General features: G+C 52.8%; 9 protein-coding genes across 9 annotated transcripts; 4 read left to right on the top strand and 5 right to left on the bottom strand.

Moving 5' to 3' along the window:
- Positions 1–1,430: 1,430 nt before the first annotated feature.
- M406DRAFT_337476 (aldolase) lies at positions 1,431–2,453 on the bottom strand (the record flags this gene model as incomplete). Its single annotated transcript, XM_040921258.1, has 2 exons — positions 1,431–2,182; positions 2,261–2,453. The coding sequence occupies 2 exons, from the start codon at positions 2,451–2,453 to the stop codon at positions 1,431–1,433; spliced, it is 945 nt and encodes a 314-aa protein (XP_040780171.1).
- Positions 2,454–3,374: 921 nt separating this feature from the next.
- On the top strand, positions 3,375–5,413 carry M406DRAFT_337475 (uncharacterized protein; the record flags this gene model as incomplete). Its single annotated transcript, XM_040921257.1, has 2 exons — positions 3,375–3,438; positions 3,513–5,413. The coding sequence occupies 2 exons, from the start codon at positions 3,375–3,377 to the stop codon at positions 5,411–5,413; spliced, it is 1,965 nt and encodes a 654-aa protein (XP_040780170.1).
- Positions 5,414–6,518: 1,105 nt separating this feature from the next.
- M406DRAFT_249122 (uncharacterized protein) lies at positions 6,519–7,493 on the bottom strand (the record flags this gene model as incomplete). The annotated part of the gene is made up of 1 exon (XM_040916588.1): positions 6,519–7,493. One exon carries the CDS (start codon positions 7,491–7,493, stop codon positions 6,519–6,521), a length of 975 nt encoding a protein of 324 aa, XP_040780169.1.
- Positions 7,494–7,999: 506 nt separating this feature from the next.
- On the top strand, positions 8,000–8,251 carry M406DRAFT_251096 (uncharacterized protein; the record flags this gene model as incomplete). The annotated part of the gene is made up of 1 exon (XM_040916744.1): positions 8,000–8,251. The coding sequence occupies one exon, from the start codon at positions 8,000–8,002 to the stop codon at positions 8,249–8,251; it is 252 nt and encodes an 83-aa protein (XP_040780168.1).
- A 231-nt stretch (positions 8,252–8,482) lies between these two features.
- Positions 8,483–9,562, bottom strand: M406DRAFT_107760 (uncharacterized protein). The gene is made up of 3 exons (XM_040915265.1): positions 9,385–9,562; positions 8,944–9,316; positions 8,483–8,873 (listed from the first exon to the last, which is right to left on the bottom strand). Exons 1-3 carry the CDS (start codon positions 9,498–9,500, stop codon positions 8,607–8,609), a joined length of 756 nt encoding a protein of 251 aa, XP_040780167.1. The 5' UTR covers positions 9,501–9,562; the 3' UTR covers positions 8,483–8,606.
- Positions 9,563–10,376: 814 nt separating this feature from the next.
- Positions 10,377–11,624, top strand: M406DRAFT_327606 (uncharacterized protein; the record flags this gene model as incomplete). The annotated part of the gene is made up of 1 exon (XM_040920234.1): positions 10,377–11,624. The coding sequence occupies one exon, from the start codon at positions 10,377–10,379 to the stop codon at positions 11,622–11,624; it is 1,248 nt and encodes a 415-aa protein (XP_040780166.1).
- A 1,245-nt stretch (positions 11,625–12,869) lies between these two features.
- M406DRAFT_220124 (HCP-like protein) lies at positions 12,870–15,098 on the top strand (the record flags this gene model as incomplete). Its single annotated transcript, XM_040915559.1, has 6 exons — positions 12,870–13,567; positions 13,708–13,921; positions 14,040–14,073; positions 14,156–14,214; positions 14,488–14,552; positions 15,074–15,098. Coding segments are annotated over 6 exons (1,095 nt in total), but the record flags the coding sequence as incomplete, so codon positions are not given.
- Positions 15,099–17,581: 2,483 nt separating this feature from the next.
- Positions 17,582–18,614, bottom strand: M406DRAFT_103037 (uncharacterized protein). Its single transcript, XM_040915038.1, has one exon. The coding sequence runs from the start codon at positions 18,427–18,429 to the stop codon at positions 17,989–17,991; it is 441 nt and encodes a 146-aa protein (XP_040780164.1). The 5' UTR covers positions 18,430–18,614; the 3' UTR covers positions 17,582–17,988.
- A 234-nt stretch (positions 18,615–18,848) lies between these two features.
- M406DRAFT_72144 (uncharacterized protein) lies at positions 18,849–20,871 on the bottom strand (the record flags this gene model as incomplete). Its single annotated transcript, XM_040925520.1, has 2 exons — positions 18,849–19,992; positions 20,054–20,871. The coding sequence occupies 2 exons, from the start codon at positions 20,869–20,871 to the stop codon at positions 18,849–18,851; spliced, it is 1,962 nt and encodes a 653-aa protein (XP_040780163.1).
- Between the last annotated feature and the right edge of the window lie 4,342 nt (positions 20,872–25,213).

Below are 25,213 nucleotides of genomic sequence, written 5' to 3'. Positions count from 1 at the left end.
AATACGGAACCGTACAAATCCTAATAAGCAATACAAGTGTTTACTGCCTTTGGGGCTACTCAGTATATGAAACTGAATACTTAGATTAACAACTGAAGAGCTATATACTGGGTCCCTCTAATGGTAATGAATGTATCCTTATATATCCAGCTCTTCAGTTCCTGCTCACTGGTGATCACTCCGGATCACTACTGATCACTGAGCACCGGTAATTACAAGTGATCATCCTGTGATCTGATTGGCTGAGCCCTGTGGTCCTAACCCTGGATTACCTAATTGTTGATGGCTGTCCGACGTTGGGTCGTGACACCTGGTCCCTTGTTGCCGGGGTTTGTTTCGTGACCTGCATGTTGGATGGGTCATAACATCGAAGATTAAAAGCTTAAAGATTAAAAGCTTAAAGATTTGAAAAGAATAATAATCTAATTGTTTGCTCTGCTCCTGCTCAGTATTAGCGCTACTCCTAGAAGAAAAAAAAGATAGAAAGCCTCGCCAGATTGCTTCCTTTAAAAGAGCCAGGCCTCAAACTGTTAGATGGAAAGGTTGCAAAGGCAATGTAGCGAGGTCTTTTCTCTCTTTCAGAGGCATACAACCAGAATAACATTGAGGCTTAAGGAGCTAAGTTCTGCTCAGCAGTGCTGACGTAGCTAGAAAGCCGCTTTATAGCCGCATATTGCTTAGTTATTCGTAATCCAGCTGGCTTAGCTGGCTCTAAGCCTTGCTAGCACAATCGGCCCTGACAATATTCCTGCAGCTGAAGAAGCTGCTAAACTAGCTCATTCTGATGAGTGGATGAAGAAAGGGTTGCAGAAGCTATTATATTTCTGTATTATTTAAATAGTTAATACTGAACTGTTTCTGAATAAGAATCATCAAAATGTAATAAATGCACTGCAATATCTAAAGATCTGAAGTATACAAAGAGTTTATACTAACAAGAGCAGTATCAAAGTAGAATCTACTGAATACAGAACTATAACTGAGTAATTCGTATAAGTGCTAATCATTTGCTTTTGAAGCTATTCAAGTATGTAATAACTGAATACTTAGATTAATAATTGAAGAGCTATATCCTGGTGGTCTATCTAGTGGTAATGAACGTATTCTTATATATTCAGCTCTTCAGTATGAAATAGCCTGACTATGTTCCGATTCCTCATAGTTGTTTCCTGACTATGTTCATAGTCAATATAGTCACGCTAGTAACCCTAACCCTGGGTTGCGTAATCCTTCTTTCATCACATGGGTGAGTGCTGCGCTTTCCGTTCTGAGGGGTCCACTTTGGGTGGCCCTGGTGCTGTGCCGTTTCTTTGACCTGCACGTTGGATGGGTCATAACAGTAAGTCTTGCGACTGGTCTCGAAGACAGCGACTAGATGTAATATCTTGCTCATAATTAAGCACAGATGGTATTAAGTTGCTGCAAAACGATCAGATTCCAGTTTCTATAGAGGCCATCTCCGCCATCGTCTGCTGCACCACCTTCTTAGCATCATCTGATGGCTCCAAGTATGGCCTGCGCGGTTTCATCTTGTTGACTGCGTCCTCCACCCCGGCCTCCTTAGCAGAAAATATGGCAGCTGCATACTTGGTGGCAGCAATGCCGCTCTTGCAGGGCTGCTCGGCCAACGCGGCCTTTTGGTGCAGCTCGAGGGCCTCCTTCGTCTTGCCTTCCTCCCAAAGCCTGTAGATGTTTGAGAGAGACTTGGGGAATACATTGGCGAATGCTGCAATGCAGCCGGAAGAACCACTAGCGAGGCCTCCCAAAAGAAAGTCGGACTGGCCCCCAAAGGTCGCAAATTGATCGCGTGGCAGGACAGCAGCTAGACGCACGATCTTGGCCACAGACCCGCAAGTGAGTTTCACGCCAACGATATTGGAGTGTTTCTTGGCCAGCTGTGTGATGGTGGCAGAGTCCAGGTCGACGCCGTTGCAGACGCCAGGGAAGTTATAAATAACGATGGGTAAAGAACTACTGACAGCCACGTCGTCAAAGAAGCGGCTGATTACAGCAGGGGTGGTAGCCTTGCCAAAGTAGCCTGGGGGCAGACACAGAACATAGTTGGCTCCGGCAGCGGCTGCATCCTCAATGAACTCGAGCACCTGTTTGGTGGAATGTGCTCCAACACCAGCCATGATTGGGAAGTCTGGCCCGCAGGCAGAGCGGGCGGTCGCGATCAGGGCTAAACATCATTCGAACATCAGTAACTGGCCCAAGAAGGAGGGAGGGGCTTGTCTCGAGACAAGAGAGAGTCACATGCCCTTGCGCTCCTCTCGGGTCAAGAGAAAAGCCTCGGCGTTGGTGCCCAAGATGACAAGACCTGCCAGGCCAGATTTGGAGAGATAGGCGTAGTACTTGGCCTGGCTTTCGAGGTCCAGCGTATCGGTCTCGGGGTCAAACATTGTGACCGCAGGGCACCAGACGCCCGAAGGAGGGACTTTTGAGGGCGCCATCATGAAAGTTGGGAAGCGGGGTTGAGTAAGAGTCTCAATGACAGCCAGACAGCAAACAGGCGTAGGTGCTGAAAGTAGGTAAATATGTAGACTGAAGCTGTTGAGGGCGTAGACTTCACGCTTTGTGGAAAATGGGATTGTTCACACTTTGTAAGGACGACGTTGGCTGGGGGATGCCCGGCTGAGAGGGATGCTTGCCGGGCCGGGAGAAGCACCCGCGGGGGAAGTGCCGGGGAGCGAGCTCGATAGCGGATAACGGAACCGATCAGCCGATCTATCACCGAAACCGGATAGAAGCAGGCTGAGGGATACCTTTTATACAGTAATGTATGTATGTATATATGGCAGAAGGGATGGGTGCTCATACCTATCTGCTAATAACATGAGTAGCGCACCTACTATTTGTCCAGGTGCGAATGGCAGGATAACAACAACAATGCACGGCCGTTGGAGAGACCTAGGTCCAACAGTCTACTTTGAGCATAGGGCCTGTACAGCAAGCGGTGCGTGTAGCCTGCGCTATAGGCTCTAGCGTGTAACGAGGGCGGTGAACCCAATGCAGTACAGCGCAAGGGTCCTTCTTTAGAAGGCGGCTGGGTATACCACAGTGGAAGGCTAGCATGTGCTTTACGAGTGTTGCTTGACAGCCCCCCCCCCCCTTTGGCAAAAAAAAGTTGAATTCTGCCGTCTGTTTGACATGGAATCGTGCCATTAGCCTGACCTCATCAGCCCATCTTCCACCACCTTTTTGTCTTGGTTTCCTCCCTCTCTTTCTCTCTCTTCGTCGCCCTCTCTCGTGTGCCACTACCCAAATCGAACCAAACTTCTCCGGTTCATTGTCTTCCAGTACCGGGGGCTACTGTCCTGTATTTCAAAGCCATCCCTTCCTGCCAGACGCGCCCATCAATCGAGCCGGCCAACATGAAGCGTAAGGCAGACCGTCAGCCGGGATCCAAGAAGCCGCTCTCGAAACGCTCAAAGACTAGTCAGTCACCACTGTGCCTCAAGTCCTTGCATAATGTAGTATTCTTTCTCTGACAGCTTCTTGCTTCATTACAGCTCTCACGGACGAGGAGGCCAGAGCCAGGTTCCGCAAGGGCTTGTTCGACCAAGATGTGCTGGATACGTATACCACGGAATACTCAGAGTCCTTCCCCTACAAGCACAGCGTCATCAGCGGCCTGATCGACGACTCCTTACTACGCAACGTCCGCCGCGAGATCAGGGACAATGTCAGTTTCACACCCAAAGAGACCGACATATACAAAATCCACCAGTCAGGAGACCTGGCCAACCTGGACGGCCTGGATGACGAGGCTCTCGCCAAGCTCCCCAGCCTCCTGGCCCTTCGCGATGCTATCTACTCCCAGGCCTTTCGAGATTATGTCTCCCACATTACTGGCTGCGGAGCTCTGAGCGGCCGTAAGACCGATATGGCCATCAATGTGTACACGCCCGGTTGCTACCTCCTCTGCCACGACGACGTCATTGGCAGCCGGAAAGTCAGTTACATCCTTTATTTGACTGACCCGGACAAGCCATGGCAGCCCGAGTGGGGTGGTGCCCTGCGCCTCTTCCCCGTTCTCGATCGTAAGGGCAAGGATGGTGCCGTTGCCAAGACCCCAGGGCCTGATGTCGTCAAGGTCATTCCGCCCGCGTGGAACCAGCTCAGCTTCTTCGCTGTCCAGCCGGGCGAGAGCTTCCACGACGTCGAAGAGGTCTACCACGCAGGAACAAAGGAGCAGCTGGAGGCAGACGGCGGGCGTGTCCGCATGGCCGTTAGTGGGTGGTTCCATATCCCACAGGCCGGTGAGGATGGCTATGTCGAGGGTGCAGAGGAGGCTCAGGTCAAGAACAGTGGCCTGATGCAGCTTCAGGGCAACCCGGACCAGCACGACGAGCCTCAGGCCAGCACCGTCCGCGTCGAGCATCCAAAGTCATTCGAGGACTTCGAGGAGGCCGACGTCGAGTTTCTGCTCAAGTATCTCGCCCCGACCTACCTGACACCGGACACTCTCGAGCAGATGCAGGAGCACTTTGACGAAAACTCATCCATCACCGTGTCTAATATCCTCAATCGCAAGTTTTCAGCGAGGCTCCGAGACTACATTGCCAAGAAAGATGCGGGCGTGCTGCCAGAAAAGAGCGGGCAGATTGAGGCGGAGACAGCGTGGAAGGTCGCAAAGCCCCCACACAAACATCGCTTCCTGTACCTCCAACCTGGGCAGAAACACGAGGAGGAGTCGCCAATAAAGGAGCTCATCGAAGACCTTCTCCCTAGCCCACAGTTCAGGGCGTGGCTGGCCACCGCAACGGACTGTGTCATCGAAAGCCACGATGTACTCGCCCGTCGCTTCCGCCGAGGTCTGGACTACACGCTGGCAACTGGCTATGAAGGCAAGCCGCGTCTTGAGTTGAATCTAGGTCTCACTACGACTCCAGGCTGGGGCGATGACGAGGAGGAGGGTGAAGAAAGTGAGGGGGGTGCCACTGTCGAGCAAAATGGCAAGACAGACGGGACCAACGGGAGCCAATCCAAGTCCAAATCGAAGCGTAAGAGCAAGAGCAGAGCGTTGGACAGGGAAGAGAAGGAGAAACAAGAGCCAGAAGAGGTCGGAGGTCATGAGGTGTACATGGCTGGTGACGACGGAGATGATGAGGATGCTGCAATCTACAAATCTTCGGCTGACGACGACAACATCCTGTTTTTCCAGGCCGCAGCCTGGAACAAGTTGACTATCGTGCTGAGGGATAGTGGCACATTGCGTTTCGTGAAGTATGTGAGCAAAAAAGCCAAGGGGGACCGTTGGGACATATCAGCTACATTTGACATCGAGGAGCATGAGGACGAAGACGAGGACGGCGAAGGTGAGGAAGCAAATGGAGTCAATCTGGAAGAAGACACTGAGGAGGAGTTTCAAGGCTTCTCAGACGATGGGAACGACTCGGATTCCGATTAACGAGATTCATATGTACATGGCCATATCAGATGGACCTCTGCTGGGAATCAATTACTCAAAATGACACCAACCCGTTACAGCCCGTCATTCTTTCACTGCCTTCAATGTGATCCGCACTTTGCTTAACATGTATCTCAGTGAGCTCTGAATGACATTGTTTCTAGTTCTTACTGACCAAGGAGGGCGTGGCCCATATGGACTCTACAGGTATCCGAGCGCGTGCTATTATCAAAGACAGCATGATTGTTGTGCAAAGAGATGTCAATTCTCTGCCATGTATTTCTACTCAGAGCATGAAAGGGCGGGGATTTTGGTGTTGTTACCAGCAACAGCCAGTGTGGACTCCGGAGAGTACGGACCTAGTACTTCATCACCCTGTGTTCCAGCTGTCTCAACGTCCTTGTCTGTCGTGTCCACAATGTTCAACGTCAGTTTGGCCTGCGCAATCCGGTGCTTGATTTCCGTCAGCGTAGCAGATGTCTTTGCTATTTTCGCGCTGCAATCTTTGCAGCGTCCACCAACCTTGATTGAGGCGTAACTGTGCTGCCACAGCTTGCCGCACGGTACGTCTGTTTGACCGCATTCATAGGCAAGTTGGAGTGAGCATTTGCGTACTGGATCAGGGCCCAGAGTCTGCGAATGGGAGCAGGAATCGTAGACAATGCGCCTGAAGAAGCACATCTTCGCTAGGATGGGGTATGGCCGGCAAAATTGTTGCGAAGGAGTCTAGAGGGATTGTGAGGATGTCTTCGGAGAGTGGTCGAGAAATAGGAGTATGTCCAAAGTATCCAATGTGTGTACAATATATAATAATTTCATTTATCGGAAGGGATATAAACACAAGGACTCTTTGTAGAATTAGGGCTCCTATGACCGTTGTCTGCCAGATGTCTTATATGTAAAGGTTGAAGTCTGTCTAAGAAATCGGCTTTGTTCCACCGTGTAAGGCACTTGTTCACGGACAGAGGTCAAACAGGCACATGTGCCAACAACATGCTGTGCGGAGGACTCGCCTGGCTTTGTGCTGTCTGATAGAGCCCGGCACGAAATCTAGCGACCGGCCCCCACCACTAAATGAGTGCAATTATCTTCATTAGGAGACGTTTCACACCGAGCTGTTGGTCTGGTTGACAGTCCCTGCTTGCAGATGCTTTGGGGCCCAGGAGCGTGATTGAAGAATCTCGAGGAAATTGCGCGCCCAACATATCTGGTTTCCTGCGAGCGTTGATGTACATTCTGTGGTATGAGGTACACGATGACCGAGTCTTCGCAAGGCTCTCACAAGGCTGCCTCCTCCCTCAGAGTCCAGAACATAGCCCCCATACTCAATCAAACACTCAAGGTCGGTGGTAGAGTCCCCAAAATAGTATCTAATCGGGCCCGGTGGTTTCGTGGAAAGATGCTTCGTGATGGCCAGTTTGTCCTCAGATACTGTGAAAGCGCTCGAATCTTTGCCAAGGATTTGGGCCGAACAATCGAGTGCTGCGCTGATGTTCCCATCCGATTGGACTTCATTGGCGATGACGGAGGAGATATCTTGCAGCCAGGGCTGGAGCACGCCTTTGATGTAAGAGGCAGAGAAGTTTACCGAAACAATGTGAATGCTGGGTGCGGGATCGAAATCCTCCTTGAGGGTTTTGATCCATTCGGAAAAGCCTTGTCGAATCGTTGTCGCCTTTGTTTCCCTGTCCCGCTGCCCTGCCTCGTAGAGTTGCTCCTGTGCGGCTAGGCCTGTAAAGAAGTGCGACTCTCTGACGCGACGAAGAGAAGCCTCTTCCATAGCTCTGCGACCGCGCAGGTATGCCAATTCTTGCCCAACAGTCGTGCGCTGCTCCTCGGAGGGCTGCGAGTCATCATAGGCGGTTAAGCCTCGAATATAGCCGTCCACGATGCGCTGCCACTCTGCTGTAACGTCTGTCCCACCACCCTCAGGACTCCTCCGCCACTCTAACACAGCCCTCCCGATATTGTCAATGGTGTCGCGCTCAGTGATGGTGCCGTCGAAGTCCAGAATTACCTGAAAAGGCGTGCACCCTTGTGGAAGTATGCGGGAAGGCGAGTCCGTGGCTACCTGGGGCATGGTGAGCAATTGAGACACAGATGTGAAAACCCGCTTGTGACCTAATTAATGTAGCCTAGCCAGAGCTAACAAGGTAAGGAAGGAACACTGGATGTCGAAGATGTTCGTGACTCAACGAGAGCAGCAACAAGGTCGGCGCGAGCGATGGTCCCTTACTCCCCAACAAGGCGTCGCTGCCGAAACTGGCCCGGCGCGAACTGAGCAAAAGACAACGTCAGAATATGAAGATGCTAGCTCGTTTACGGAAGCATAGGTAAGTGAGGTATGTTGGCAGTAGGCGCGTCATTAAACTGGGTGAGTCGGACGTTTGGCAAGACCAAACATGTGCAGGAAGTTGGAAGGTTGTAAGAGGCAGCCTCGCTAGTACAATATTTTGGACCTGGCATTTTACACAACTTCCGATTGCCAAACTCAAAACCACCCAGGAAAACAAAATCACACAGGAAGGACAGAAAACCCCCAGAACACCACAACAAAACTTCTTCAGCATCAGTATTTCCACTGAAATGTGTCAGGCTGTCATTTACGAGAATCGGCGTTGTCGATGCCGATGGCTACAGATCCACAGCCAGTGCATGCCCAATGCTGGATTTAGCCAGTGCGAGCAATTTGGCAAGTCGGGTGTCAAATTCCACCCGGAGGAGTACGAGAGCCTCCAGTGTCCAGTACACGACCTGCATGGATGGTACGATAGGAACTTTGTCCGTGAGTATGCTGGAGTAGAAAAGACGAGCATCAACGGGTACTGCTCAGATTAGAACTTGCTGACGGCAGCTGCTGTAGGTATGATCACAAAAGAAACCAATGGCTTCCGAATTGGATATGGACCTAGCAAGAAAGACCCTGGCTTCGATGTGAAGTGCGTCGTTATGTGAGATTGTAGTATACGACGGCGAGAGAGCAACACAAAGGGTAAGTGCTACCGAAGCAGTTAAACAAACAAGAGGGATGCAGCAAGACGCTCATACTGACCGAAAGCTAACAGAGATGGCGGGAGGAGGATGTAACGAGTCGCTCTATATGCTGCTGGCTAATTTAAAGCATAAGGGGTTTTCGGTGATTTTCTTCTCTTTCTTTAGAGACAAAAAAAAGACTATCCTTGTGGTTTTGCCTTCATATCTTCCCCGATCTTTCGTCAACCTTCTTACGCAGAAGAGAAATCACCTCGGCTGGATCCTGGGCCCCGAAAACAGCGCTGCCGGCCACGATCACGTTCGCGCCGGCATCAGCGGCCTGATCGATGGTGCTGGGACCCAGTCCACCGTCCACCTCGATGTTTAGTTCCGGATACCGTTTCCTCAACTCCTGCACCTTGGGCAGCTCACTTGCCATGAACTTCTGGCCTCCGAAACCCGGCTCCACGGTCATGATTAGCACCATCTATGGAGAAAGTTAGCATCGCCCAGTACCATCCGGCCTATGACAGCCTATGATAAGAGCCAAGACTTACATCGGGCCTCTCTGCCTCGTTGGGGTTCTCCAAGATGTCCCACAGCACATCAACACCGGTCTTGGGCTTGATCGCAATGCCGGCCTGCAGGCCGCAATCGTGGATATACCGGATCAGATCCTTGGGGTTTGTCTTCTGGTCGGAGTGGCCGCTCGGGGATTCGGCGGCGGTGGAAAAAGCAGCCTCGTAATGGAAGCAGTACAGATCACAGCCGGCATTTTGGAATTCCTTGACCCATCGCCTGGGTTCGGCGATCATCATGTGACAGTCGAAGGTGCCGCGGCCGTGGCGAACGGTGGGTTTCTCGACGTGCGAGCGGATCTTGGCCACGATAGGGGCACCGAAGGTTATGTTTGGGACAAAGTGGCCATCCCTTAGAGAGAAAGTATGGTTAGCACGGGGGGAGAGAAAGGCGAGAAAGTTAGCTAGATGGCGACATACATGATATCAACATGGAGCCAGTCGGCGCCCTGGTCCATTGTCTTCGCACATTCTGCCCCCAGCTTGGCGAAGTCTGCCGATAGGATGGAGGGTGCAATGATCGCGCTCGGTGCCATTGTGATATCTCGGTTCTCTGGGGAGCCTGGGTTAGGTGTTTTGGTGTGTTCGCACAGCTGACTTGTTCTCAGGAGCACTGGTGCGTGGAATTGAAGATTTGCATCTGCAGCCTATATCATGTCATGCCTCACTGGCTATATAATAGCGGGTCGCGGGGGAGGAGCACAGGGGTGAACTTTCGGCCTGTGACGTCGATCCTTGGCTGTGGTACTGGTACAGTACTCTTCTGTCAGTCGCTACGTAAGTGTTTGGCGGGGTAATCGTCTGTATGTACTATGTAAGGGTAGCTAGCGGGCAGGCAATTCAAGGGAAGGTCAAGGGTCCAGTTAATTCAACAGAAAACCGTCGGCAAGAGCGAATTGCCGACCGTTTTCTTATTTTACCTTAATGGAAACCATCAGTTTCATCCAAGAGCTATTTAGGATCAATTTTCTGCTGCGAGTTAGGGTAAATGGATTAGATCCTGCTGCTTGCCGCCCTGATCTCGCTGCGATTCTCTGAGCGCGAAGCGACAGCGCGGACGTCCCGAGTTACCCAATTACCAAGTAAAGCGCCTAGTAGGTTCAACTGGTCTGATCTGAGAAGTGTTGGGACTCGAACTTGGTGCAAACCTCTTCACCACGTCAAGCACGTTTCCGACCTTCGTCTTCGAACAACGCCCCATTGGTCCTCCGTTGCAAGCTGACCTATGGTAGTATGCGCGCATGGTGATTGACACGATTACCACTGCTACATCACCACCATCAAACAACATACTACCACTCACGGTGGCAAATCCCCTCTGCTTCCCCTCTCCCCTCACCGAAAAAAAGAAAGAAAAAAGGGAGTTAGTCTTGCAATCTCTCACTTACTTACCTGATCATTTTCCAACCACCATGCTATCCTACATCTACGGCCGGCTGGTCGGATCGTCTGCCCACCAGGCCATCCACCTCGAACCCGTCAAAGTCCACACTATTGAGTCCAACCCAGACAAGCGCCCTCGAACCCTCAAGCACCTCCTCCGCGCCAATCATGTCAACCACTCCATTCTCTACCACTCGCTACATTATCACAACCATCTGCCACATATTCTCGGCTCTGCTTACATCCTCGGCGCCTCGATCCCCCAGCTCCACACTATATACGATCAAGAGTCCAAGGAACTTGAACCTTGGCCCGACAGCCCCGAGGAGATCACCGAGGACGATTGGAGGGACTTCCTGGGCCAGAGGAGCTATCAGAGAGCCTTCGTCGATTTCTTCGAAGACCAGTTGGCCACCAGAAAGGCAAATTACGAGTGGAAGAAAGTCGTTCAAGACTTCATGTTTGCTCCGCCCGACGGTGGCGCGCCCCTCATCAATAATGTCGTTGCCGGTCTAGGCCACCCTCTGATACATCTGGGCTATGCATACGAGATAGACAGCAAAGAGGTCGCCATTGAAGCTCTGGCCATGACCGCCACGCAGTACGATTTCATGCACAAGTATCTCGACAACTCAAAATACTCGCGCCCGCCACCAAAGGGAGCCTTCTCCTCCACCTCGCCTTCAGACATCCTTGAGAGGATCCGGAGTGACAGCAGATTCAATGGTCTATTCGATGGGCACGAGGACTCTGGCGATATCGAGAGTCTATTCAGTGAGCATGAGGAACTGGTGTTGGAATACTGGAATGCCTGGTGTGTCGGTCAAGACCCTGTCCGACGTTTCCAGGAGAGCCAGGAGGCTGCCACTGCCCTGCTCGTCGCCACTGTTCCTCCTGGAACACATTCATACAAATTCCGGATTGTCCACCTGCTCACCACAAGCCATGCCGTGCGCATTCTGCTGCCGTTCATTCCGACCGAGTTCCATGTTTCACTGGTGCGGCAATGGTGGTTGTTGACCCTGGCCGTCTACATTGCCGAGCTGAGACCCAAGATTGATCCAGACTACGTCCCGTGGCCGGAGGGATCCGCGGCCAAGACATGGTCATACGTTGAGGATAAGGCGCTGAACTCGGGGTGGGCCATAGATGCACACTTTGTGAAAGCGGTCAGGGCCATGAGGGAGGCTGCCAGCACATGGGGAGATGTCCATGAGCGTTACCTTGCCTCCGCCGTCCGATTCGTGGATGACTTTGAAGGATGGACATTCTCATAACGCAGCTATTTGGAGCCCGGAGGAACGTCTAGCATAATTCTGTCGTGGTGTCCGTTAGTGAAAATTCTTTCTTACCAAATTGCAAGCCAACGAGGATCGAAGTCAACTATTTTCAATCACCACTGGTCGTGTGCGTCTGAATCATTCGAGGCATCCAGAGTGTAAAGGCCCGCTCAGTCGGCACCATCAGCCAGCTCATCATCTCCTTCGCAAGTCACTACTCATGGCAGATATGAGATGGTGCAGAATTCTGCTGCAAAGAAGGAACGCCTACGGTGGGCACGTGGGTCAGAAAATCCCATTTGTGCGTGTAGCATTGGTCCTCGTTTATGCCATGCGCACGCAGTTGGGAAGAGCGCGCGTCGGCTCCCCTTTTTGTCCTCGGAACGGCCGCTGCGCCTCGGCAGACATAGTGCTTGGCTCTCCACCAAGTGCTCAACATCCACTGCATTTAGGCCCCCACCCCCGCCTTGTCATTTTGGCGCCAAAGTTGGCTGATGCTACCAGTTGCTAAGCTGCTAAATACCAATGATCGTCGTAGCAGCAGGCGGAGGGCGTTCTCAGCTGTCAACTGGAAAGAGACAGAGAATAAGTCAAGTTTCCGACAGTCATGCACACAGCCTTCCTCTCCCTTGTTGGCGAAGCTTATTTCTCAGCTACAAGGCGGCCAACAAACGCTGCGGAGGACGGCCCCTCCTGTTATCAGGCGACGGAATTCAAAGGCTATGATCCTTCTGAATAGCAGCGGCCAACTTCTTACTTCACGGCAAGAGCGAGAAAGTATACCATAGCTCGGGTCGTGTCCAGTCCTCATAATCAATGATTCCAGGTGGAGAGTGGTCATTGTCGCTTACTACAACTTGTTTTCTCCCTCATTCATCTAGTACTTACTGCTTCCTTGGGCAAGTATCGACCCGAGGTGGCGTTTACTGAGACTGAAAGGGCCCCTCGATATCTGCGAGCACTACACGCCACAAGCGATTGCGACCGTTACTGAGTCTTTCTCTAAGCCGATACGAGCATATATTCAACCTACCAGCCGAACATCTTGCACCATTTGACGCTGTATAGCCGCCGATCCCGGTGCTGCAGACCTTGTGCTGTGGTTCTACCTGTGTCTCGGACCGATTAGCAGGGCGACAGATCCGGATCACGGTCGCAAACATGGGGCTGCGAGACATTCTGAAAAAGAAGGACAGGATAGAAGAGGGTCATGGTACTAGGAGGGAAGATGTTGTGGATACGCTGCAGGCGCCCGAGTTCACATTTCTGCGGTCCGACACGCATACACAAGAGGTCATACACCCGCCAAGCTCGCCAGCCAGTATGAATGACGGTCACGGAGCTGACTACCTGAGCGCAAGCGACGCCCACTCACCCTCGGGCGGCTCTCGTACCCGGCGCCTCTCCGATGTGCTCCGTCCATCCCGGGGCTCTTCGGTGTCGAGCAGGAACAGCAGCAACACGCCGGACAGGCCCTCAGTCGGCCGGCGTCTTTCGCAGCGCCTGCATCTGTCGAGATCCCCAGCGAGTTCCGAGAACGTTCCGGTCGACCTCCCCGAGATCACCACGACCACGGCCGACCAGGGCGCCGACAGAGATATTACTGAGTTGCAGTGGGAGAAGCGTGCTACGATCCTCGCCAACACCGCCAACGAGAACGAGATGCTGCACCGAAGCGGTCCCCCCTCGCCGGCGGCTCGAATGAGCCCGGCTATTGAGAAGGATGGCTTTGCGAGTTTGCGTGCCGTCAATGATGGGACTGGGGCAGACCCGCAGAATGGTGTGGCCAGCACACCAGGCATCGATAAGAACATACAAGAGGCGATACGCCTGCACGAGGAGGGAGACTTGCGGCAGTCTACTAGATTGTTTGGTGTCCTGGCGGATCCTAATGGGGCAAATAATCCGCTGAGCCAGGTTCTTTATGGCCTTGCTTTGAGGTGGGTGACAAGAGCGTGGCCCCCCAAGGGCAAGCTGATTGCTGGCGTGTCTACTATCGGATGTTGTCTGTTTTTGATCATCGAGGATTGACAGCAGTTCGAAGAAGAAAGATGTAAATGCTGATGACAGCTTACTACAGGCATGGTTGGGGCTGTGAACCCGAGCCTGAAAGGGCAATCTTCTTCCTTTCAGCGGCTGCGAAGAATGCTGCTGATGTCGAGAGCCTGGCTTTGCAGGCTGGTTTGAAAAAGGGAGGTGCGGCAAAGGGAGAGCTGGTCCTGGCAATATTTGAATTGGCCAACTGCTTTCGTCACGGCTGGGGCATCGAAAAGGATCCCCTCGCTGCCAAGCAAGTGAGTCGGAACTTCTACAGGCGCAGGATCATACCCGTGGCTCAAGAACCCACACATTGGGCACAATTTCTGAGCGAACATGGAACATGGCTAACGACATTTCTTTACGGGACGATAGTACTACGAAACAGCCGCGAACCTGGGTGACACTGGTAAGTGCAGGCTCCCACTAGACATCAACAGCCCGTAACACTGAACATACGGGCGAGTTGAAGCTGATCCTTTCTACTCAAGACGCGATGAACGAGGTCGCCTGGTGCTATCTGGAGGGCTTCGGCTGCAAAAAAGACAAGGTGAGGCATTCCGCTCTCATTCCTCTGCAACACGATATCTTGAATCATTCCAAAAGGCTTCCTCTGGGCATACAAACAGTGAGAGGGAGACAAGCAATCGTCTTCTGATGGCTGCAGACTTGTAACCCGACAGGGGTGCTTGAGAGTGTGCATGCGATCGAGATCTGCCCAGCCTCAACATCGGGCATCAACGAAGAAGCACTACTTCTACCCACTCGCAGCTGCAGGATCCTTGACCAACTATTTTATAAGGCTAACATATTTCTGTCGCAGTATGCTGCAGCTAAGTACTACCGGTTGGCCGAGAAGAATGGAAACAAGACATTGGGCAATTCTTGGTAAGTCCCAGGGCGGTCTCTTCATCTCCGTGTCTGGATGGTTCTGCTGCCACCCCCTTGTGTTTGATGGATACCCGAGCAGGGCCGTTACGGGAACAGCCGCTCAATGGTGAGGTCAATGGGAATGACCGTGGCCCGTGTCAGTGGCAAGTGCTCTGGCTTCTGTCACTATTGACTTGAGCAACATTTGTCTCAATCGGCTGCCTCGTACGACCAATGATAGGGGTGGGACTTCTTTTACTGCTCCCCAGTCTACTCTCCATGCACCATGCACCATTCCCTCCTGTGTCGCCTCGTTTCGGCGTCGCTTACCCCTGCGGTCCTTGGTAGGGCTCGCAGCCTTCGAGAAATCATTTGGTGCTGCCCTTTTGTGCACTGGAGGAACTGCCACCCCAGTTTGTGCAGGTGTCTGCTTGTGCACGGGATGATACAACCTGAGCCACTTTCATTTCCCATCGTTAGAAAATTTGACCTGGCTCAAGCGGATGAGCACTGAATTCGATACTGACGCGATGATGCAGGATTTGGAAGGAGAAGTACGGCCCGGTCGAAGAAGAGCGCGGCAAGAAATAGGTACGAGCCAAGCTCATCGGCCCTTCGGTCTCCCATTATTCTTCACGTCTGCGGTGTCCTTCCGGTCGCCAATGCGCTCCTATGGTTTTGAGGACCTCTTGAACTTGCCACCTGCGAGCTGGGCACCCCGAAGGTCCGCAGATAATCGTTCTCGGGCGGGAGTGCGTACGTCGGGACACCCGGGGGTGGGGGGGGGGGGGGCTTGAGTCTCTGTTGACCACCGGCCATTTCTCGAACCCGCGTCTTTCTCGCTAACCTCGTTGACCTTGCTGGGCCTCTGCATCGACTGCGAGGCACTGGTGTGTCGAGAGGATCGGTCCAGCCACGCAATGTCCCTAGCTCAATCATGTGGACAGGGCTCCGTTCTGTCGTGTGACAGAAAGAAGGTCCCACCGCATTCGAAACAGTTCAGTCATGCATGCCATGGCCGATGTTTTTGGATGCCGACATGGCACAGATCACTGCACTTCCTACACCAGGATCGCGGGAAAGATGCCTTGGCTCGCTAGACCTTGGAACATGGGCAGGAGCCTGTCTCTAGAAGGGCGTCAGAATTACGATGGTACTGTAAATTGCAGTGAGAAGAGAATCATTACACTTGTATCATCTAGACGTTTGTACCATGCCGTCTGCCGAAAGCAAGGGAAACCGCAGGTATGAGGCACAACAACCTTGAGTGTTCATTACAAATATGTTGCAATTCTGACCACTTTGGCCTCATGTGCTCCGCAGCTGGCTGGGAGAATCCGACGTCAATGAGCCAGTGGCTTGCCCTTCTCATCCACACCAAATCTTGACTTTACTGAACGGGGCGTAATAAGACGGTTATGAATAAACTAGATCAGCTCCAGGAGAGAGTTGGGGTTTTGATTTTGGTGCATCTTACGAACAGTCCCTCTCAACCTGGCTCTTCCGAATCCCATCCCTCGGGTTTTTGGGGGGGGGGGGGGGATTTTTATTATTACACATGCAGCAAGCTTGACATGTAGAGCGTCGCCGGAAAAACATACTTGCGCTGTGGCTGCGGTCATTAAACAGCACTTTGGGTTGTAGTGCTTATTTCTTGATGGCTGCAACGTGCCGCCTCTCTCATGCGGGTGAGCTGTGGATATCCGAACCAAATGTGCGTCGTCAGTGCAGCAAAGGAAGCCCGAGAGTTCCGGTTCGAGGTGTACGATCGCGATCTCTGGTGTTGCGTTCTTACTCTGATGACATGCCCGCTGACTCGCTCCTTCCTTCGCCCACTCTATGGCTCATGACGAATCAAACAATCGGGCGGCACATCACAAGATGAGAGGGCGTGCTACAAGGCCGTCGTTCATTTCAATTTCCTCTCTTTCCTCTCCTTCAGATGAGGTCGCAATCTGGGGGCACTAATGTCAAAATGAACACCGCGTATAAAGAAAATGGAGATAGAGAGAGGGAGGGAAAATGATTGTTGTGGTGAGCAAGACATTTTACGATGCACGGAAAAATATTCTCCGAGTTTTCTCCTGCGTGCTATACTATTGGGAACCGAATGCCTGCTGGCGAATTCTGTTGCAAATCGGCCGTCACTATATAATTAGATACATTCTTTACTCCTTCGCTCCCATGTGAGGCTCAAGGCGGAACAATACAAAAAGCCTGACGTGTGATGGATGATTGTCGATCACCTCCGGGAAGTCTTTCCCTCATCTGACTCAAAAGGGACTTGGATGCCCAAAATTGTGCCATCAGGCCGGTCCGCGGGTCGGTTTTGACAGCAGAGAAAGAGAGAGCTGTTTAGCTTGGGCATCTGCCTAGGTCACCTGGTACCCCAGGAGGACCACTCGACGCCTCACAAGACATGACGATACCGCACCTGTCCAACGTATCGTAGGCCCGCGCCGCCCTCCCGACCCATTGGGATGTAACATGAACCATCCCTCCTCTTTCACACTGCATCATGGAGGGTCGGGTTGTGGCCACATATATGACGGATGAGGGGATGAGTGACCTGACAACAGGATGCGACGAAGCCAGAAGACCCAACCCACCATCACCGCATCCTAGTTTCTAGTGCCCTTCTCGAGATGGTGTGGTGGCTTGCCCAATCATACCCTGACCCCTCTCTGGAGCAAAGTCAATGTCATTCCTTGGTTCGTGCATGTCTAAGACATGTTATCTTCCCGAATCGGGATGAGGATAGTTGATGCTGACGATGGTGGTGATCGGAAACCGGGATAAGGGACTGAGACATGGCTGGGTCAAATCGTATTTTCCTTGATTCCCTCTCATTTTGGGTTATTTCTGGTGGGGAGGGCCTGCTCAGGCTACGCAAAGGATGATTGTCTGCCTGCGGCATATTACACAGCAAAGGTCATATGTCATGTGGTGGCCTTAGCAGGCGGCGACCGAATGGAAGCAGGAATAATTACAAACAACAAGAGACGAATTCCTCGCCCTGCACATACCCGAAACTGGACTGGGCTGATGGTAAAAGAAATGTTGAGGTTTTATGCGTCGTATTAGCTTTGAAATTCAGCTACAGAAGTTCATCATTGGACATGCATTCATCCCAGAGCGCAATTCCCAAGTCTAAACTGGAAACCCACCGACGTCTATAGTCTTGGGCTCGAAGCTTCCTCCCTGCGTATTCAGACGTCCACTTGTGAATCACACCTTGTCTCGTTCTCGGGCCTGAGTTCATGAGTCCAGAGCAGACTGATTAGATCCCCCTCATATCGTCACCATGTTCAGGCTCTCCCTCCGATTCCTCAACTTGAATGATGGTCGAAATTGGAAATCCTTGTACATAAGAAATTTGTGATTCAAAAGAGTGTGCTCTTGTCGTGAGACGATCGAGTGAGATCCTGTAAACTGACGATCCCCGCCCCGCCCTCTACCACTTTTGCTCATGAGAGCCGGTGTGGATAACCAAAGTGTTATCCTTCCTCTGCCCGCTCCTCCGTGTGCGGTTGCCGATGGCAAGGCAGACTGTTGTTGGTGTTGATGATGATGTTGATGGTGATGTTGTCATTCTTGTTGTAGTTGTTGTTTCCGAACAAAGTCCTAGATAGGACTCTCTGATGGGTTGCACCCGAATGTGCAAGAGGTTGACCTCTGGACGTGAACGGTCCAAGAGCTCTGGAGATCTGTCCTGTCGATGCCGTGACGAAATTCCCGAAACCAAACCAGCCCCATTGCAACAGGAATATCGGCGCACTGCCATTTCCAAGATGTAAGAATCCCTGGCCCTGACCCTCTCCCAGATCCCAATCCCGCTATGAAACACTATGAATAAGAAAACAAAAGTAAACCCAGAGAGTTTCCCACAAAGCATCGCTAGAAATCAAAACGCTCGCTGAAGTGCTGAAAAGGAAATTAACGAGAACCATAGAAAACCTTACGAGGGACCCGGAAAAGGTCAAGCTCGCCCACAAAATCACTGAGCGAAAACCCCAAATTCTCAAAAGGAAATAGATAGGAAAATAAAAGAAATAAAGGGGGAAAATAAGAAGAAAGAAAAGAAAAGAAAAGAGATAGGAAAGATCAGGAAGACAAGTTGACAATCTTCGGGGTGTGCGTGAGCACAGTATGTAATGGCTGCGCGGGAGCGCTTCGAAGAATTGTATGTACCGCACATTGCAGAGCTCAGAAAATGCTGTAAAACACGCTAATGTAGTGGAGATATCTGCAAAACAATCGAACTGATTTTGGGCGGTGCTTTGATGCAATATCATGTCGTAATTTCGTTGTCATTCATGTAGTGGCGGCAACGTGGGCGGTTTCGACGAAAATGTCACCGTCGGCGTCGGCGTCGGCGTCAGCATCAGCGTCGCCTTCCCGAGTATTGGACTCAATCACCATTTTTGCGAAAGTCCGGACAACGTCGCCAGGGATCTGGTCCCACAGGAGTGATCGTGTATATACCTCAGCCTTGCCGTTCGACTTCATGGACGCAAGGGCCTGGGCGAGATTCCGCCTGCCCGGGCCGGTAGGTTTCTCCGCAGGCGCGTTCTGCAGGAAATCCTGTGATTGCACAACATCGTACTGCGCTGCGGTGAGACCGAACAGTTGCTCGTTCTGCTGCTCCTGCGTCGGCCGAGTAAGGCTGTCGGACAGATCACCGAGCACAGAAGAGACACCACCGTCGAGACCACATCCGAGAGCGGGCACGGACGCAGTGGGAGCTGCGGCCCAGGTCGTGCCAGTAGGCTGAGAAGCTGTAGCGTCCAGGTTGGCGGAGGCAGGCTGGGAAACGCCAGCATCCTTGAGGACGTTCTCGAGCAGAGTAGCCGAAGCAGCGCGGACATCGTCGGAGACGCGAGGAATGCTAGGCTGCCTGTTGGACAGAACGAAGGCACCGACCAAGAATAGCATGAAGAGGAGTCCACCCTGGGCAGACGACTTCTCGGAATCAGCAGCGAGGGCGACCTCCTGCTTCTTGGCGGGGACGACTTGCATCTCCTGCTTGACCTCGGGCTCCTCCATGGGGAACTCGGCACCGAAAAGGCCAATGCTTTCCCAGGGGCCATCGGGACCGTCCATGGCAATGTCATCCATGTCGGTCTCAAAGTGGCCTCCGTTGGCGTAGGCCTGACTGGGTAGGCCGCCACCCTGAGACACGGCAGCACCTTCCAGGCTCTGCACGTGGCTCGTGAGGACGCTGACCTTCTTCCGCAGCTCGCCGGTCTCGATGGTGTGGGTGCGCACCATCTCCTCTTTCTCAAATTTGAGCTGTTCGACAATCTGAAGATCCTGTTGCCTCTCTCGGAACATCTGATCAAGCTGGCCGCGCAGCTGCTCGATTTCTGTCTCCATGTCGTTGATGATGCCCGTGAAATGTTTCTTCTCCTCCTCGAGGCGCTCCGTGTGCAGCTTCTTCCTCTGCCTAGAATCGAGACTATGGGACACGTCAGTAGGAAGAATAATATGGGCCATGAAGTGGATCGAGTATAACTTACGCGGCCTGTCGGTTGCGCAGTAGACGTTTCTGCTGCTTCAGCTCCTTGATCTCAGCCTCATCATTGGACTGGGCGATCAGGTGGTCAATGTTGTTCAGTGTTCGTTCGGCTGGGATGTCAAACCGAGCATTCTTCTTGCGGATCCCATCCCCTCGTCTGAGTTCATTGTGCGACCGGATCGTGGGGCTGTTGTGCTTGCCGTCTTTGACGGTCGACATCCAGCCGTCCTTGGAGGTCGACTGCTGCATGGGCTGACTGTTAATCGGAGGAGGAAACAAGGGGACGTGGTTGGCGGAGTTGATGAAAGCACCCTGCCCGTGCATCTGTGGGCGTTGCTGGAAGAGAGGAGCCCCGTTGGCGTCATATTCGGATGGGACGCCGTCGTACTGGACCATAGGTGTGCAGGCGCCTGGGCTGTGCATGGACCAAGGGTTGGTGGGCTGGGAGATGAAGGGCTGGGGCTGTTGCTGCTGGTCCAGGCGGAGGAACGGGTTATTGCTGTGGTTCTGTGGCTGGGGTTGGGACTGAGGGTGCTGATGCTCCATGAATGGGTTGTTGGACGGCACAGACTCCATCTCGACAGCAGACCAGGCCTCGGGCTTGGGTGAGAACATGGAGGTTGAGACCGCGAAAGATTCCCTTCTGCTGTCAACAAGGGTGGGTGACATCTCGAGGCTTGAGTCCATTGAGGTCTGATCCAGGACGTTGTCGTCTAGTACGCAGTCGTCGTCCTCAAACAGCCTTTGCGGAGTTTGTGCCGTATCCAGCGTTACTTCGGAATTGGAGTAATAGTTCTGCATCTGGACAGGAGACCCCATGACAGTCTCTCAAAGTGTAATGACACTGAGACGAACCGAAAACAAGGCGGATGGTCTGTGAGGGCAGGCGTGTGTTAGTCCCCTATAGGAGTGGGAGGTCGTCCGTGCCAGTGGTAGGTAGGGCGGTGAAGGACGGGGAGTCGCAGACAGCGTGTATCTTAATTTATGTCTTGTGACACATGCATGGAGATGTAGAGGAGTAAAACTCTTGAGACTATGGGGATATGGAGAGGTATATATGACTGCAGGGTAGATATGGTGCAAGATAGAGGTGGACCGGGTAGGCGGGCAGCTTAAAACGTTGCAAAGCAAATAGGAGTGATGAAAGGTGGAGAGGGGAGGGGGAGGAAGATAGATAAATAGGTGCACTGGAGAAAGTAGAGTGGGTACTGATCGTCCAAAGCAGGACCCTCATGCAAATGTTCTCATGGAAGGGGATTGTTGGGACAGCACCGAAGGGAAACGAGATGGGGTCCGCAAGATAAAAGGAAAAGGTTGCTCACTAGATCCGCTCTGTTCTCTTTCAGTAGGAGGATCCTCGTCGTTGAAGAAACCGATAGTGGTGAGTGTCCTGACGAGGACTGCTGTGAGTACTGTATCTGTTGCTGGTGTATGGAATGGTCTCGATCGGAAGCAAGAGAGCTCCAACCAATGCGCGCAGAGAAGACGAGAAGGGGGTGTGTATGTGAAAAAATGGTTGTCTCTGGGAATGAAGAATGGGGCGATATGGGAATCAGAAGGCGGTGGGTGATAAATATCGAGAGAGAAAAAAAACAATATCTAGGATGGACCAAAAAACAGACGAATGAGTAGGGGAACAACTCTTCCGATCGGTGGGAGAGGAAAGCAGATAATAAATCAACCAAAGGGGCTGACGGCGAAGATGGCTCTGATTGCCGCTACCTCTCAATACGGCAGAGGTAGAATGATGTGTTTGTGTGTGTGTGTATGTGCGAAAGATGATTTTTCTGGCTCGGATGCTGACGAGGGGAGAAGAGTCGGTGGAGGGGCAGCTGGGATTTGTAGCTCTTGAGAAAACAACCGCGGAACCGAGCGAGAGCGGGCGTTGGGTGTGTCTGTGGTGGGAAGCCGGACAGGCCACTGACCAGGGTCAAGGTTGGGTTGAGAAAAGACGAAGTGATGAGATCGGTACGTACTCCCCCCCCAATGGTACCCATACCTCCTTCCTTACCCCAGCCCAGCAGGGCCGCCACCACCACCACCACCACCACCACGACGAACGAGCACGTCCGTGGAGGAGCCCAGGGCCTCTTACCTCGACGAGTGGAGCAGCACTTGCCAAAACGAATGATTACATACGTACTGCTGTACCACTTGCATGTACTCTAGGTACGATTGTACCATAGTACGTATCGAAGCCGTACGTATTGTGGTACGGGTCCATTTGATAAGTCGACCCTTGGGTCCTCGGACGACGACGTACTTGATTGGGAAGTCCGTGCCTTGTCCCCAGCGATGGACCTCAAAGAGGACAAACAGGATCACTTCCCCACGGCCCGAGGTGGGGTCAGGAAACGCCTATTCCGCATCGCTTTTATTCCTGTAGCTGCTGGTACGTAGAAGTTGCACTTCAGGCGTGGGTGTTGATACTTGCGAGAACCCCGTATTGTGTATGTATGTGCTTCATACTGACAGACTTACCCTTCATGATTGCCCCAAGGTGCGCAGGATCTGTGTGTCTTTTCTTCCAGTGAGGTACATTGTTTACCATATACGTCATCTTTGGGCGGGTTGCTGTTGCTCTTACCTTGTGTGCCGTGGCCGTGATGGTAAGAGCTTTAACGACAGGCTGGGATCGTGTCAAGCACGAACCGTTTACGACCTACCTCCCAGAAGCGGATCTCAATACCCAATGGCAGCTACCCGACGGACGACTTGTGTGGGGAGGGGATATCGGTTTTAGATAGTGCAAGACCTGACTGACCTCTCAGGTGAGGCTGCATCAGCCTTCACTTCATAGTGACTGATGCCCGACGTCCACTGACCAAGCAGCATACATGAAACGACTCCCCAGTAAGCGGCAGCGGCAGCGACAGCCCTAGAATCTGGACGCAGCGGCTAGCAAGCCCCCCCCGTCTGCTCCCGGTATGGCCTGGCCGGTCAAGCATCAGAATTTGATCTTGGGATGCTGTAGGAAGCCAGGAGGGTGCGTTGCCCGTCTACCATTTGCCAAGCGCCTCGTGCGCTAGAGTATCCCCATGAGATGATGACCCTTGCTGCGACGTCCAGGCGATTTCAGTGCTGGTCAGACCAGGACCCCGTCGAGGCCACAGGGGGTGAGGAGGCGAGAGAAAGCTCAACCACCAGCTCGACATCTGGGGGTTCCTGAGCTCGACCCATGCACGGGTGCGCCTGGTGGTATCAAGGCTTGGTACCATGAAGGTTGTGCGAGATAGGTGTTGCCCAGTGTGGCGTCTTGTGCGGCGTCTTGACCTGGTGGCAGGCACCACAAACCAGCCTGCTCTGCGCAGGGACAACTGTGCTTGCAGCCGAATACTGACTGCCCCAGCGAAGACGAATCAGACCGTGGCCCAGCAGCAACGACCGCTGGTTGACCCGTGGGAAGCAGGGGGGCACATATCCTCTGTGGCTGTCTTGTCGGTGGATCCTGCCCCCGGGGCCTTTGGGAGCCTTTCCGATCCCAGATCGAATCACAGATCGCTGATGGGATCTGGGGGAGCAAGAGCGACCGTGCGCAAAGTCCCCCACACAAGGGTAGCCCTCGATAGCCGCCTTCTAGAATGTCCTGCGTAAAACGGGTGCGTCTTTTGCCCACAACCACTGACAAACAGCACACTGGCATTTGACGGGCGTGCCATTGCCACCCCCCCAAATAGAGAACAAAAACAAAATCGAGTTCAAAGTCCACAACAGTATTGGGAGCAACAAGGGTGAGTCGGCTAGGAGATCGGCCTTGTCTGCGTATCCGGTTCTGGTGAGGGAGAAGATTGTCCCACAAGGAGGCGGCAGGTGGACACCAAGAGTCCCATGAACAGTCCACTGGTTCCCACACAAACGGCGAGGGCTGGCTGAATGGGGTAGGGTTGACTGGCTGAGAAGCCGTCAACGTGCAGTAGATTGGGCATCAATACCTACGGCCCGCAAGGCCGTTTGTGCCCAAAAGGTCCGGAGCAGCCATACAGAGCGAGTCGATGGGTGGCATGTGGGCCAACTGGGGGCACCTCCTGTCGAGACACTGGCAGGCTAACAGGCAGGCTATTGGAGAGTTGCGAGAGCCAAACCCGGACAGGCAAGCCGCATAGCATGCCACGGGGCACGGGCCAGGGAGCACTGAATCCGTAAAGCTGTTCGCCGGCCAGGAGAGCTAGGCTGCTCCCGAGTCTAGAAGCTTGCCCCGTCCTGTCGAGGACGGCTGGCGCACATGTTTTCAATTCTTCTTTCTGTCTCCCGGCCACTAGGAAGCTCCGGGACATGGGCCTCCCAGCCTGCCAGGCTGTTCGTCTTGTTGTTTTTGCTTCTGCTACTCCTGGGTCGTGGCATGGCCTGTCCATCAGCCCGTGTGCGCCGTGTGCCGCACCGCAGGGTACGGAGTACGTCTGCCGCACAACGCCGGCCACAGAAAGAGAGCGAAGACCGGCAGACACTACGACGTGATGGAGCTGGAGGATCCGTCGTCGTCCAAATTCAGGACTGGACGCAAGCTTGGCAAGCCACTTTGGTCGCTGGTCCTGTTGTGTGAGCAGACAGTAACGAGATAGCCACATACCCTTTTCAAGGCTCTACCCATTAGACCTGCTAATGGTCACACCTGCTAAGGGTCAAACCCGATAACCCATGTATGAAGTCTGCATTGCCCGACAGATGTTGCGCTGTCGTTGGAGAGCCCAAAAGTAATAATCATCAAATCATGATAATGTGACGCTCCAGCGGAAAGGATCATGAACGCGATCGACAGGCAATATGCGACTCTTGATAGACGGGACGATGGCCAGGGGGCGCCCCGATGACTTCAGGGGGGTGGGGTGTGGTGGCTCACTCTTTCTCTTGGTTTTCACGCACATGGTACTATGTACTACGTATGGACTGGGCACCTGAGCCGTGTGACCTGGGCTGCCGACCCAAGTGCCAACCTACCAGCATCCATTATAGTACTATAACCAGAGCCACCAGCATATAGTACCACCAGCAGTAGTTGTTCCAGGTCTGATACGGGTGATAAGGTGACAAGGGAAAGTGGTTGGTACGGTTTAGGGTGAAAGGTTATTATGTAATCTGCAACCTCCCCAAAGCTCTGAGACACCCAGTTGCCAGAGAACCAGACTTACAAGCGGTAGTGTGGTCACCTGTCGCACCTGCCCAG

Source organism: Cryphonectria parasitica (genome assembly GCF_011745365.1).
Source record: "Cryphonectria parasitica EP155 unplaced genomic scaffold M406scaffold_2, whole genome shotgun sequence".
In the NCBI taxonomy this organism is placed as follows: domain Eukaryota; kingdom Fungi; phylum Ascomycota; class Sordariomycetes; order Diaporthales; family Cryphonectriaceae; genus Cryphonectria; species Cryphonectria parasitica.
Note: the sequence above shows the minus strand (reverse complement) of the source record. Positions and strands in the feature narration are given on the sequence as shown.